The sequence below is a fragment of the Pan paniscus genome, chromosome 8, assembly GCF_029289425.2.
Source record: "Pan paniscus chromosome 8, NHGRI_mPanPan1-v2.0_pri, whole genome shotgun sequence".
Taxonomy (NCBI): domain Eukaryota; kingdom Metazoa; phylum Chordata; class Mammalia; order Primates; family Hominidae; genus Pan; species Pan paniscus.
In genome coordinates this window covers 111,559,800-111,575,018 of record NC_073257.2, presented here as the reverse complement: position 1 = coordinate 111,575,018, position 15,219 = coordinate 111,559,800, and the positions used below count along the sequence as shown (strand labels likewise).

The 15,219-nt window shown below is 42.8% G+C and overlaps 2 protein-coding genes across 4 annotated transcripts in view; one reads left to right on the top strand and one right to left on the bottom strand.

The window, feature by feature from the left end:
• ENTPD7 (ectonucleoside triphosphate diphosphohydrolase 7) overlaps positions 1-6,669 on the bottom strand; it is a 46,909-nt gene extending 40,240 nt beyond the window's left edge. The window contains exons 1-3 of one of the 2 annotated variants that reach the window (XM_003825457.6): positions 6,468-6,669; positions 6,092-6,194; positions 4,440-4,622 (exon numbers count right to left, since the gene is read on the bottom strand). In XM_003825457.6, coding sequence (XP_003825505.1) covers positions 4,440-4,622; positions 6,092-6,099 — 191 coding nt within the window. In that variant the 5' untranslated portion in view covers positions 6,100-6,194; positions 6,468-6,669. Of the gene's footprint in view, positions 1-4,439; positions 4,623-6,091; positions 6,195-6,328 lie in introns of both variants that reach the window. The other variant, XM_063607851.1, reaches the window with a different exon arrangement.
• SLC25A28 (solute carrier family 25 member 28) overlaps positions 6,547-15,219 on the top strand; it is a 48,665-nt gene continuing 39,992 nt past the window's right edge. The window contains exons 1-2 of one of the 2 annotated variants that reach the window (XM_055093276.1): positions 6,547-6,812; positions 12,017-12,097. The gene's annotated coding sequence lies outside the window, so the exon portion shown is untranslated. Of the gene's footprint in view, positions 6,914-12,016; positions 12,098-15,219 lie in introns of both variants that reach the window. The other variant, XM_034931266.2, reaches the window with a different exon arrangement.

Sequence of the window (15,219 nt, the reverse complement as noted above, 5' to 3'; positions counted from 1 at the left end):
CCCTAATTGTCTTTAGCCATATTAACTAACCTACATGGAAGTCCATAATTAGACCATGTCGTCTTCAAGTGAGAAACTATGCGCAGGTCTGTCAAGAAAATTCCATAAGCATTAAACAAACTCAAATTATGGATTTAGGTCTCCAAATTTAGTACATTTCTTAAGGGCAGTTGTTGATTACTATAATCATCCAAACAGTGTTTCCTCTTCTGGAAAGGAAAAGAAAGTCGAGGCTGGCATGGTACTCATGCCTGCAATCCCAACACTCTGGGAGGCCAAAGCAGGAGGATTGCTTGAGCCCAGGTGTTCAAGACCAGCCTGGGCAACATAGTGAGACCTCCATCTCTATTTCAGTAACATTTAAAAAGAAGAAGAAAAAAAAGAAAAGCAAGCCAAAAATACAAATGAATAGGGCTGCTAGAAGAAGGCAAGGCTGAAAACATAAGCTTCTTGAGAAAATGTACCAAAGTCTCTGTATCTGGTGTCTGATGCCTATTATCGTCTGCACATAGTGGCTGCTCAAATTTTTGTTGAATGAATGAATGAATGATGAATGAATGAATGAATGACCAAAGTGAATGGGAAATGAGAAAATCTGGGGACAGAATCCAGAAATAAAAAGGAGGGTAGGCATGTGTCCCAATTCTGACCAAAAAAGATTCCAGGAAATGGTTGTTAGAGGTTTCTGGCAAGGCTCTTCTCCATTCTTAGAAGAGAGTCATGGAAAGGCTTTCTGTCTCCTACGGGACATAAGTGAATATATATGCTGCCCTGGTTGCTACTGTCTGCTGTTTTTCTTCTCTTTTTTTTTCTTTGAGACAGGGTCTCATTCTGTCCCCCAGGCTGGAGTACAATGGCGTGATCCCAGCTCACTGCATTCTCTACCTCCCCAGGCTCCAGTGATCCTCCCGCTTCAGCCTCCTGGGAAGCAAGGACTACAGGTGCGTGCTACCATGCCTGGCTACTTTTTATATTTTTTTGTAGAGACAGGGTTTCACCATGTTGCACAGGTTGGTCTCGAACTCTTGAGCTCGTGCAATCCACCTGCCTCCGCCTCCCAAAGTGCTGAGATTACAGGCGTGAGCCACCATGCCCGGCAGTCTGCTGTTTTTCAACCATTAAGTAAACTGACACTGTGGACAACAGACAGGAGAGACAGAGCCTCTCATCCTGTCAGCCAGTGTTGAACTTGTAGTCCTTCTACCCCTGGACTTCCAGGTATGTGAGCATTCTTATTGTTTAAGTCAATGTGGGCTGTTATTTGCAGCCCAAAGCCTCTTAACTAATACATATCTGAGAAGCAATAAAAAGAAAATTTAGGCCAGGCATGGTGGCTCACGCCTGTAATTCCAGCACTTTGGGAGGCCAACGTGGGTAGACCACAGGGTCAGGAGATCGAGACCATCCTGGCTAACACAGTGAAACCCCATCTCTATTAAAAATACAAAAAATTAGCCAGGCATGGTGGCATGTGCCTGCAGTCCCAGCTACTCAGGAGGCTGAGGCAGGAGAATCACTTGAACCCGGGAGGCAGAGGATGCAGTGAGCCGAGACAGCGCCACTGCACTCCAGCCTGGGCAACAGAGCAAGACTCTGTCTCAAAAAAAAAAAAAAAGAAAGAAAATGTAAATATTTTAAAAATGAGGCCAGGCACAGTGGCTCACATCTGTAATCCCAGCATTTTGAGATGCCAAGGCAGGAGGATTGCTTGAACCCAGGAGTTGAAGGTTATAGTGAGCTATGATCGCACCACTGTACTCCAGCCTGGGTGACAGAGTGAGACTCTGTCTCTAAAGAAAAAAATTTTTTAATAAGAAAATCATGTTGAAGATAATGAACATAACATGCCATTATTTAATTTTGTAGCTTCATCAAAAACTAATCTCAAAAAAATAGCAAAATGAATCACTGCTATAAAGAAATATAGACCTTCTGTGCAACTGGTATAGCTAAAAGTATATAAAATAATTCAGATGTACTATCTGTGAAAAAAGATGTCAAACTTTCACTGGATAGAACAGTAGATTAAACACTACAGAAAAAAATACTAACAAATTTGAAAGCAGCAAAAAAATATCCGAATGAAACACAGAGAGAAAAAAGACTGGAAAAAAAATGAACATCAGTGAGCTGTGGGAAAACATCACATAGTTCAATATACATGTTACTGGAGTCCCCAGAGGAAAAGCAGGGGAGAACAACAACAACAAAAACCTGAAGAAGTAATGGACAAAATGTTTCCAAATTTGATTAAAACTACAAATCCATAGATCCAAGAATCAACAAATCACAAGCACAAGAATCATGTAAGCAGGGCACGGTGACCCATGCCAGTAATCCCAGCACTTTGGGAGGCTGAGGCAGGAGGATAGGTTGAGCTCAGCAGTTTGAGACCAGCTTGAGCAACACTGCGAGACCTCACTTCTACTAAAAATAAAAAAAATTAGCCAGGTATGATGGCATATGCCTGTAGTCCCAGTTACTCGGGAGGCTGAGGCAGGAAGATAGCTTGAGCCCAGGAGATTGAGGCTGCAGCGGGCTATGATTGCACCATTGCACTCCAACCTGGGAGATGCGCGAGATAGTCGCAAAAAAAAAATAAACAAATAAAATCATGTGGAAAACAACATCAAAGCACATCACAATCAAATTGCTTAAAACCAGTGATAAACAGAAAATTCTAAAAGTATTCAGAGGAAAAAGATACATTCTATACAGAGAGAACAAAGATTAAAAGGACAGCAGACATCTCAGAAAGAATGCAAGCCAAAAGACAGTGAAGCATCATCTTTAAAGTAATGAAAGGAAAAAAATGATCAACCTAGAGTTCTATACCCAATGAACATTTCTTTCAAAAGGAAAGCAAAATAGGGACTTTTTCAGTCATATAAAAGTTGAAAGAATTTATCACCGCATACTTGCTCTACTAGAAATGCTAGAGAATGTTCTTGAGGTAAAAGCAAATATGGAAATATGGATCCAGATGGAAATATGGATCTACACAAAGGAATGAAGCAGACCAGAAATGGTAAATATAGACAAAAGTGACTCCATCTTGGATGCTAATCTGCCACATTGACTTCTGACTAGCCTCAGTCCCGTAAATGCCTCTTGATTCCTGCTTTATTTACTACTGTAAGAACATGTCAACCTTGGTGTTGGCACACAAATGACAGGATATGGCACATGCAGCATTCTTACCTGTTCTGGAGGGCTGTCTTTAATTGTCTTGCACAGGGTGCATATACCGTCTCCCTGTACTATATAAGCCCTGGGTCTGGGGAGTAACAGTATGGAGATCTACCTGTCTTGCAGCTACCCAGGGCCACGCTTCTGTCTGCAAATTCCCTCAATAAATCAATGAATACCAACGAACAATTTGGCTGCCTCCTCCTTTGGTTTCTCTGTCCCTTCAGCATTCAAGGGTCACTTTGCTTATATGACCCTTTCAGGCAACAATATGGTTAAATACATAAGCCTTTTTTTCTTATATTGAAAATCTCTTCAAAAGACAATTGACTAACACAAAAATAATAACAATATATTGTGGAGCTTATAACATGTAGAAATAAAATACATGACAATAGCAGAAAGACCAAGGGGAAGGGAGGAATGAAAGTATACTGTTGTTAGGTTCTTGTTCTAGATGTGAAGAGGAGTAATATTACTTGAAGGAAGATTGTGATAATTAAAGATGACACTATAAACTTTAAAGTAACCACTAAAAAAAGAAGAAGTTATATCTAATAAGCCAACATGAGAGATAAAATGGAAACATAAAAACTGTGCTCAACTGAAAAGAAGAGGGGAAAAGAGGAAAAAGAACAAGAACAAATGTGACAAATGAAAAACACATAGCAAGATTAAAACTAAACATACTAAATAATCAGATTAAATATAAATGGCCTGAACACCCCAATTAACTGCAGAGACAGTCAGATTGCATAAAAAAACAAGACCCAACCAAACACTGACTACAAGAAGCCCACTTATATAAAGACACCAATAGGCTAAAACTAAAACTATAGAAGAAATATCTGTCATGCTAATGTTAATCAAAAGAAAGTTGGAGTAGCTATATTAATACCAGACTAGTAGATTTCAGAGCAAAGTCTATAATCAAGGATAAAGAAAATCATTTAATAATGATAAAGGGGTCCATTCATAAAGGTATAATACAGTCCTAAACATTTATACACACAATAAGTTTCAGCCCACCAAAACAAGAAAACACAAAGATGCCTTTCATGCAGTATCAGTATTCCTGTACCAAACTGAATATTGCCAAAATAGGGCTTAAAATCTTCTTTATGTAATAAATGGCATGCAATTTTACTAATAAAAGTACAGTATCACCCAAAAGGGTCAAAGTTAGTAGTGTGTTAAACAGCTTATGAAAATATTTATGACTTGAGTGCCAAAATCTAAAGCTGACTCACCTTTCGTATTGCCTATCTCGTGGTAATGAAGCACTCCAATGTCGAAAGTCTATGATTAACATAAGTAAAAGGAGACAGGATATGAAGAAGAGTCCCAGGAATGCCACCCGCTGACGGAGAAATGGACTCACTGTGGGCACAGTGAAGTACCAGGAGGCTGGGCAGAGGTAGGAAAAACTGATCCTGAAATTAGACAAACATTAGTAAGTCTGAAACATTTCTACAACTGAGTGCTTAAATATCGTTTTAAAATTGGATAAAACCCTCCTAATAAAGGCAAAAATCCATGCCAACAGAAGTCTAAATGTTCTTGTCATCTCTAATTTTAGAAGAAGCTCATGGTGCTTCTACTGTATAAATCAGAAAAGCCTTATCTGCACTTTTTCCAAACTGCACTTTGAGTGCAATTCAAAGACTTAATCTCATGTTAGTGAAAAGATCACCAGTCTCCCTGGGCAACCTCATAACATTGGAGAATCAGAGCAACTACAGTATTCCCAACCAAGAATTCTGTCAAGAAACAGGATGGTCAGAAAATTTATTTAACTGATTTTAAAAATGTTTTACCAGATTATACACGCATATAGTAAAAGACAAATCAGTTTAAAAGGATATATTGTATAGTGAAAAGTGATTCTTGCCCTGACCCCACAATCTCTCAGAGGCAAACATTACTACCCAGTTGCTGTGTAATTTTTTTTGTTTTTGAGATGGAGTCTTGCTCTGTTGCCCAGGCTGGAGTGTAGTAGTGCAATCTCAGCTCACTGCAACCTCCACCTCCTGGGTTCAAGCGATTCTTCTCCCTCAGCCTCCCCAGTAGCTGGGATTACAGGTGACTGCCACCACACCCGGCTAATTTTCGTATTTTTAGTAGAGACCGGGTTTCTACTTGGCCAGGCTGGTCCTGAACTCCTGACCTCAGGTGATCTGCCTGCCTTGGCCTCCCAAAGTGCTGGGATTACAGGCGTGAGCTACTGCACCTGGCCGTTGCTGTGTTATCTTTCCAGGGATATTCTACGGATACACAAGCATAAATATACACCAATATATTTACAGTAATATCTCTCTGTGTGTGTGTGTGTGTGTGTGTGCATATCCATTCCCTCGGTTTTACACAAATGGTAGTCCACCATACCTGCTGTTCTGCATCTTTCCCCCACTTTATTTTATAACTTTCCCTTATTGGTGCATGTAGATCCACATTAATATTTTTTAAAAGCTTCAGGGTATTATAATGTATGGATAAGTGTATTCATCTGTGAAGTTCACTTTGTATATTGATTCAAAAGGACCTCGGTCTGTCTGCTTTTAAAGTTCACTGCAAACAAAAAACAAAAAACTTCTTTGTTTAACCTCCTCAAGTGGCACCTAGCCTTGCTCAGATGCGAATCTGAATCAATGTTACAACCTTGCACTTTACAGAGCTGAGCAAGCCGACTCACTCTACCACTCCTGGGCTATGGGCTAGAAACTATTATTTATCAGCCCTCGAAATAATACAACTTTGATCGTCTCTGCATCCAACTAACCAGGATACAAAGTCCAAGTGCAGCTCCAGGGCAAACCTCACTTGGGACAGCCTCCCAGGGCCCCCCAACCTGCCTGCCATCCTCTGCCGTGCTCCCAGCCGGAGGGAAAGTGTGCAGCCTTACCTAGCCATGGGTTCCCTTCGGTGGTCTCAACGCCTGTCACCTTCTTTTTCTTTTGCCCTGAGAAGGTGGCCTCCTTGTCCCAGGCATCTCCTACGTCTGCAGCCTAGAAAGATTTGATTTCAGGCTTCTGTCCGACTGAGCCCACGAGACAAACCTGCACGGGAATTCCACGGCTCCCACCTCCTCCCCAGGCTCCCGCTCCGTCTGCTCCGGTTCCTCAGGCCCAGGGGACCCTACCCGGGCATCCTGGGAGCGGGGCGTTCTCGTGGGCCAGCTCTGTCCTCTAGGAACCGGTCGTCCCTAGGTGGCGGGGTGTGGGTCCCGCTTCCTCTCCCCGTCCCTCCGGGTCCCACAGCCCTCTCGCGCCCACACTCACGGGATCAAGCGGCCCGCCGGTTCCTTCGGCACCGCTCGGTTCAGTCCCGAGCTGCTCCCCGCGGCCCCTTGCCCAGCCGGAAGGAGGGCCGGGCCGGCGGCGGCGCCACGTCCCCAAGGAAACCGCAGGGAGCCAATGACTGACAGAAGACTCACGGAGAGGGGCCGGCTCTCCACGAGCCGAACCGGGGGCGAACCAGCTCGGTCAGCAGCACGTCCGTCCGCCAGGGTGGCCAATCCCCTAGAGCGCTCGGCCTCTAATGCCCGCCCCGGGACTTTGAGCCGCGCCCAATCGGAAAGGCGTCGTACCGAGGCTCCGCCTGCAGGGCCCGCGGAGAGCTCACAGGTGAGTGGCGCTGGGCGGCCCTGCGCCCGCTTCCCTCCCTGGGGCGCGAACTCTCGGCTGGTTGCTTTCTCCACGGCCGCTCCTGGGACAGAGTAGCTCCGGTAGGTGGGTTCGGGGTGTTCGCGACCGAAGCGCATCCCTTGCCCATAACCTATTGTTGGTTTTGTGGCCACTGACCCTCCCTACCAGAATGGCAGTTCTCTCACCTTAAACTTTCCCTATCACCTCCCAAACTGATGCCCCGACCTCACTGTCTTGCCCCGTGAGAAAACATAAATCGAAGACAATGACGTTTACACCAAAGTGCTTATGTCCATTCCTTCATTCATTGAATGTCTGCTTATGCCAGTCGTCATGAATTTCTGTGTCGCCGCCCTCCTTGACCTTACAGTAACACAAAGGAAACGACGCGCGCGCGTGGGTGTGTGTGTGTTTCTTTCTTGCTTACACCAGCCGTTATCTCATTTCCAGGAGGACGGCATAAAGTCCAAGCTCTTTCCAACGTGGCACATCCATTGCGCCCCACGATCCGCCCTACCGCCGTCCTCTGCCGCTACTTGCCTTCCTTACCACGCTCCAGTAACGCGTCCTGTTTTGCTCATTCTGCCCCTCCACCTGCCTTGAATAACCGTCCCGGCCTCTTAGCCAAATCACCTCCTACTCATCCCTTACCACCCATCTTAAGGGTCGCCTTCCCCTAAAAGCCCTACTTGACCTACTACACCTTTTTTATACATGCCTATTGTTTCACTTAGCACGCTGAATTACTATTATACGTATGTATCTGTCTGTCTGTCCCACTAGACAGAATATCCTTGAAGGCAGGGACTATTTGCTTCCACATATTCCCAATACTGGCCACTGCCTGGCAGATAAAACACAACTAATGTATAATTAATAAGCAAATGAATGAATGGGGGGGATCGGGGAGGAAGACCACCCAAATGCTTTATTTATTCAAAGCTTGCTATGACAAGGGAGTCAGTCACCATCACTTGCATTTGGCCGACTCAAAGCCTGTCAGGACATTAGGAAAACTACTTACTTACTTACTTACCTACAGGGTCTCACTCTGTTGTCATCCAGGCTGGAGTGCAGTGATGCGATCATGGTTCACTGCAGCCTCGACCTCCTGAGCAAGCGATCCTCCCACCTCAACCTCCTGAGTAGCTGGCTCTACAGGCACGTGCCACCATGCCCGGCTTATTTTTTTTTTAATTCTTTGTAGAGATGGAGTCTCACTATGTTGTCCAGGCTGGTCTTGAACTCCTGGGCTCAAGCAGTCTTCCTGTCTCAGCCTCCCAAAGTGCTGGGATTACAGGGATGAGCAGCTGCACCTGGCCAGGAAAGCTTAGTAGTGAACAAAAAGGGAAGGTTTCATGTATACTCTGACTTGAGGGTATTAGCATGGGAAAGCTGGAGGTGGGCTAACAAAAGTAGTGTCTCTTAGGTGATTGGTTTGGGGTAGGTAGCATATTTGGCTGTCTTTAGTGGGTTCTGAGTTGAAGAAAGGAGGCGGCAAAAAACAGGGAAACTGAGTCATTGACCAAGTCCTGATTATTCTCGGCTGGTTGCTGTAGAGGTTGTGGGTCAGAGTTCTAATTGTCATATAAGATCTAGCCATTGTCCAGTTTCTATATTCAGTTCTCATGACTATTGTTTTTTTGGCTCCACTACTCTCCTAACCTTGTTGAACTTCCTAATTTGCCTTTCTTCTTCAATTCTCAGTTCTCAGTTTTTTTTCTCTGTCCCTCAATCCCCACTCTGCTTCAAGTGTTATATTTTATCTGGACCCCCAGAAACCACGTTGAATAGAATAGTTGCATAAAGTTGGGATTAACCACAACAGTATACAGATACCAGTTATTTTTATTATTTCAGAACCCAGTTCAGTTCCTAGAACAAAATAGATATGGAAAGAACTAAAATAATGTTTTGGAGTAATTTTTAAAAATTTCTTGAATTTACCTTCTGTGAGTTCTAAGTCTAATCTCTATACATATATATTTCAAACTTTAGTGTTCCACAAAATAGGTGTTTTTGAGTGGAAGTACAATTCCTATTTTTAAAATAGTACTTAATTTCTATGGTTTATGAACTATATTAACTTATAATTCAAAAGTTCATTGAAACATCCTCTAATTTACATTTCATAACTACATCATAAAACAGAAAAGACCTACATTTTAATCCCAACATTTTTTCATTATATTTTCTTTGTAAAACTTTCTTTGTCAGTCTGGTTTGGACAATACTTCCTTCAATAAATCCATATGCCCTCAAGCATTTGTCAAGCATAATTCTTTACAAAAACCAGCAATGCTTATCTGGTTAACAGCTCACAGGGCTGAGTTCTGAGGTTTCCAGTCAGCAGGGCAAATTAAAAAGCACTGAGAGTATTTCTCTATTTCATTTGCTGTAACTCAACATGTTGCAACAAGTTATAGAAACCTATGTTTCAAAACAGGTTTTTAACTGCTCTTTAAAGGCTTGCCTTACAATTACATTTGCAATTTTTCTCCAGATGTGCTTGATGCCCAGCCCTGAGCAAAATCAGCCCAACAGGTCCCATATTAGGTGCTAGTTGTTTGCTTTGCTTCATTTCCCCTTGTGGATTCTCCTTCCCTCCACACTCCATCCCACCCTACCCTCTAAAGGAATTTGGAGGAGTGTCATGTGGTCTACACTCTCCCTTCCAAGTTTACCCATCTCTCTTCACCTGTCTTTCAGGCACCCCCATTGTCCCAAATAAACTCATTATCTCTCCACTCTCATCATATCCACCCAAACCTCCTCCATTCATATTCTCCATCTTGACAAAATACCCTGTGATTCACCAGAGCAGGAACCTGTATGGGAGTCATCCTAGAATATCTTCCTTCTAACTTTCTTTCTCCCTTTCCATCCAATGAGTCACTAGGGGTGCTTAATTCAACTGCCTAAAATCCTCTCCAAGATCTTCTAATGAAGCCTTCCAACTGGTGGCCCTGCCCCCAGACCCATGCCCCTCCTGAGTGCCCCTTGATTCTGTTACCATTGGGAAACCTCATCATGCTACTTCCTGATCTAAAATCCTTCACTAGTTCCTTATTTTTTTTTTAGCCCATCTTGTGGTCCCATAGTAGTTTCTTATTCTGACGAGATATGGTCCAAATTCCTTAGCATGGCGTGGGAGATCCCACTGACAGCCTATTCCAGAAGTAGGCTCTCTCTTCTACCTTGTTAGCTTGACAAGTAACCACACTGAATATGCTTGGCCATGTGCTTGAAGGGTGCTAGGCTCCAACCTCAGTCCCAGGAGATAAATTGTGATTGTCTAAGTCAATCATGGTGGGCCCATACCCTCACAAAATATTGGTTTAAATGGGCATATGGTACAATTTTAGCTAATAATATGAAAGGGAAGTCAGCTGTTGAGAAGAATGCCCAGGGAGGAGGGAAGACATTTCTAGGGGAAGTTTTCTTCATCTTAAAAAGAGATACATTCATACGAAAGTTATTGAAAGAAAAAAACGATACAGGTATAAGTCAATGAAAACTTTTCATAATGGGGGTGGGCGTGGTGGCATGCAGCTGTAATCCCAGTTACTTAGAAAGCTGAGGTAGGAGGATCCCTTGAGGCCAGGAGTTCAAGGTGTTTTTGAGTGGAAGTATAATTCCTACCTATTTTTTAAATAGTACTTAATTCATATGGTTTTTAAACTATATTAACTTATAATTCAAAAGTTCATTGAAACATCCTCTAATTTACATTTCATAACTACATCTCAAAACAGAAAAGAAACTACCTTTTTTTTTGAGAAGGGGTCTTGCTTTGCCCCCAGGCTGGAATGCGGTGGTGTTATCTTGGCTCACTGCCACCTCTGCCTCCTGGGTTCAAGTGATTCTCCTGCCTCAGCCTCCCGAGTAGCTGGGATTACAGGCGCACACCGCCATACTCTGATAAGATCTACATTTTAATCCCAACATTTTAAAATTCTATTTTCTTTGTAAAATTTTGTCAATCTTGTTTGGACAATACTTCCTTCAATAAATCCGTATGCCCTCAAGCATTTGTCAAGCATGATTCTTTGCAAAAACCTGCAGTGCTTATCTGATTAACAGCTCATAAGGCTGAGTTCTAAGGTTTCCAGTCAGCAGGGCGAGTTAAAAAGCATTGAGACTATTTCTCCATTTCATTTGCTGTAACTCAACATGTTGAAACAAATTCTAGAAACCCGTATTTCAAAACAAGTTTTTAACTGCTCTTTAAAGGCTTGCCTTACAATTATATTTGCAGTTTTCTCTGGATGCATGTTATGATTGTGCCTATCAGTAGCCACCGCACTCCAGCCTGGGCAATATAGCAAGAGCCCATTTCTTTTTTAAAAAAATTTATATAATGACCGAAAAAGAAGAGAAGGCCCCCTTTCTACTTCCAGGTGTGATCTTTTTGTTGTTGTTGTTGTTGTTATTGAGATGGGTCTCACTCTGTTACTCAGGCTGGAGTGTGGTGGTGCAATCTCGGCTGACTGCAACCTCTGCCTCCCAGGCTCAAGCAATCCTCCTGCCTCCTGAGTAACTGGGACTACAGGCACACGTCACCACACCTGGCTAGTTTTTTGTATTTTTGGTAGAGACGGGGTTTTACCATGTTGCCCAGGCTGTCCAGGTGTAATCTTAAGGACATGATGCTTGGAGCTGCTGTAACCATCTTATAATCATGGGGGTACAAGACTGGGGATAACAGAATAGAAATACAGAAGCAAACTGGGTTCTTGATAACATCATCAAGCTGCTAAATTAAGATATTGGAGCAGTCTTACCTTGGGCTTATTATTTGAAATACTAAATTCCTTATTGTTCTTATTTTTAAGTCAGTGAATCAGGGATTTATGTTGTCTGTAGTCTCCTGATATGTGTGGCTTTCAATGTCTGATATTATCTAGCCCCCAACAGCTTCCAAGCTCACTAATAGATGTTGTCACCCAGAACCCTTACATATTTAAAGTTCTCAGAATTGATTATAACTTTTCTCACCTCTGAGCTTTTTTACTTGCTTTTACTCTGCATAACTAACTTTCATTCACTTCTCTACCAAATGAACTCCTACATATCCTTAAAAACTCAGCTCAAATGTTACCTCCTCCATAAGCCCCCAAGTCAGTTTATATGCTTCTTATTTTTTGTTCTTATAGTACTTTGCCTATATCTACTTCTATTAGGGCAAGCTGGCAGCTGTCTGACTGGACCTGATGCCACTGGGCCTGGTAGGAAGACAGAATATCTGTTTTGGACCTTAACAGGTATGTTTGGTCCGAAAAGATGGAATCCCTTGGGCTTAATCTAGATGGGAGATGTTTAGACCAAGAAGACTTAAATTACTCTGCAAAGTGAAATACAGTAATTTTGAGCATTCCCTCTAGAGACTGGGTTTGGGGAGCTCTGGCAAGGAAAAAAGAGAAAGAGATGAAAAAAGCGGAAGGATCAAGGCAAGATGGCAGATAAGACGGAAGAAAATGGCCCATGAGAGACTCTCTGTATTACTTATCTGTTGCTACATAGCAAATTACTCCAAAACTTTGCAGCTTAAAATAGCAATAAGCATTATTATCTCTCACAATTTCTGTGGGTCAGGAGTTTGGTTGCCCCTCAACTAAGGATCTTCTCATGAGGTTGCAAACAAGATGTCAGCTGGGGTTATAGGCGGCTAAAGTCTTAGCTGGAACTAGGAGATATCTTTCCAAGATGGCATGCATGGCTGGCAAGTTGATGCTGGCTATTGGTGGGAGGCCCCAGTTTCTTTTCACATGGTTCTTTCCCAGGGCTGCTTGAGTATCTTCATTACATGGTAGCTGGCTTCCCCCAGGGTGATCCTAAAGAGAACGAGCCAGGTAGAAACTTTATCCTTTGTATGACCTAGCCTCAGAAGTCAAATATCTTCACTTCTGCCACAGATTATTTGTTGAAAGTGAGTCACTAACTCCTAGTCCACATTCAAGGGGAGGGGAATTCGGCTCCACCTTTTGAATAAAGAAGTATCAACTAATTTGTAGACATACTTTTAAATTACCGCAGTCCTTAAAATGAGTTTGGTCAGGGAACTTTTGGATATTCATAATGACATCATCAATGTTCAATTTTGAGTTTTGTGCTATGTTATAATCCTCTTTGGGACCCCAAACCTTCAGTTAAAGTCTGATAACACCACAGCTTTGTGTTCAGGTACTGTGAGGAATGAAGACATAGCAGAGCAGGGAGATGACAGCATCTGCAGAAAGTAAATTAACAAGTAGGATGATTGAAAATTTGAAAAATGCAGAAAATCAGTACCACAGGTCATTCAGAGAAGTAAAAGGCCCCTCCTCAGAGAGACCAGGGTGAGGGAGGCTGGGGTGGGGGTACAGTATGGCAAACTCTAAAAGCCCGTAGTACTTGAACAGAGGCATTGTGAGAAGGGAACGTAACCCCTTCTCTTGGTATCCATCCCAATTTTACTTGAGTGTGGACACCCTCCTCATGTGTAGCATGTCATTTGAGGATTCTGACTCCACTCCTGGCCCTAGGAATGGCACATGCAAGCCAGGCCTGAGGTATTGGGCAAAATCTCATCCCTTGGTCATAGCTACTGTTTCAGGAGTGGGCACATGGCCTAATTCTAGATAAAGAGACATGCTTTCTGGGACAAAAAAAAAGGGGCATTTGCTTTTCTTAAAGAGCATATGAGAGAACATTTCTCAACCACTTTCCTCTGTGTTCTCAGGCCCCCCTGCTTTCTCTTACCAGGACCCCTACCTTTCACCTTGTTCCCTTCCACCTCTCCAATCAGTCCCTATCTGGGTAAGGGGTCTTCCCTTAATTTCCAGGGGGTGGAACCCAGTGTTTACATTCTCTTCTGTCTCTGCCTCCACCCCATGCAGGACTTTGCGGAATCAGAAAAGAACCTGCTGTTGTACCTGGAAAAACAAAAGGAAGCTCTTTATGTACACATATGATAAGATCGCAGAGAAATATTAATGAGTAAAAACTGACAGTGACAAAAAAAATCTAACATCACTTATAAAAACTAACTTGAAATAGATCATAGTCCTGGATGTAAGAGCTAAAACGATAAAACTTGTAAAAGAAAATAGAGAAGAAAATCTTGGTAGCCTTGAAATTTCTTAGATTCAACAGCAAAAGCAAGATACACACTCACACACCAAAAGAAAACCTTAATAAATTGGTCTCCATTGAAACTAAGATCTAGGCCAGGCATGATGGCTCATGCCTGTAATCTCAGCTCTTTGGGAGGCTGAGGTGGGAGGAGTTCACGGCCAGCCTGAGCAACACAGTCAGACTCTATCTCTAAAAACAGTTTAAAAATAAAAATATATGCCAGGCATGGTGGCATGGACCTCTCATCCGAGTTACTCAGGAGGCTGAGGTGAGAGGATCATGTGAGCCCGGGAGTTCAAGGCTGCAGTGAGCTATGAATGTGCCACTGCACTCCAGCCTGGGTGACACAGTGAGACCCTACCTCAAAAAAAAAGAAAAGAAAAGAAAAGAAAAAGGCAACTAAGATCTACTCCTCTTCAAAACACACTACTAAGAGAATGAAAAGATAAGCCACACAGTGGGTTATCCTTCTGTGGGAGAAAATATTTGCAAATCACATATCTGATAAAGGGCTTGTATCTAGAATATGAAAAGAATTCTCAAAATTAAATAATGAGAAAGCAAACAACCCAGGTGTAAATAGACGAAAGATTTGTGCACTTCACCAAATAAGATATACAGATGGCAAATAAGCAATCTGTTCAAAAGATGTTCAAAATCATTAGTCATTAGAGCAATGCAAATTAAAACTACAATGAGAAGATGGCTGACTAGACACAGGTAGTATGTGCCTCCTTCATGGAGAGGAACCAGAAGAGTAAGTAGATATATTTTAAAGAGATTGTCTAGTAGAGAATGCTAGGACTCACCAGAGAAGTGATGGGAAGCACCAGAAGTAAATAAGGAGAGGGTTTGGGGACTGACTGAGAGCCCCAAGAGGCTCCTGGATGCTGGGAAACAATAAGAGTGAAATCCCTAGGGCTCCACACTCCAAAAAGAGCTTTTATGATCTTGGCTGTGCAAGAAAACCCCAACTAGCTTAGGACCTCAGGCCTGATATATGGAGCTGCCTAAAATTGCACAGATATATTGCTCCAGAAAAGAAATCCACATGGAATCCTACAGGCATCTGAGACTAGAGCAGCCTCAGCCAGGCATTATTTTGATAGTCTAGATACCGGGGATCTACAGACATGGCTGCAGCTGTTGCCCTGCTCCAAAAAGGGAGAGGGGAGACCAAGTGCTCTCACACACCCCTGGGAGAGTCCCTACCACCCTTCTGTGGGCTGCCGTTGAGACTGAGACATGAACCCAGCCAAGGAGTATCAGG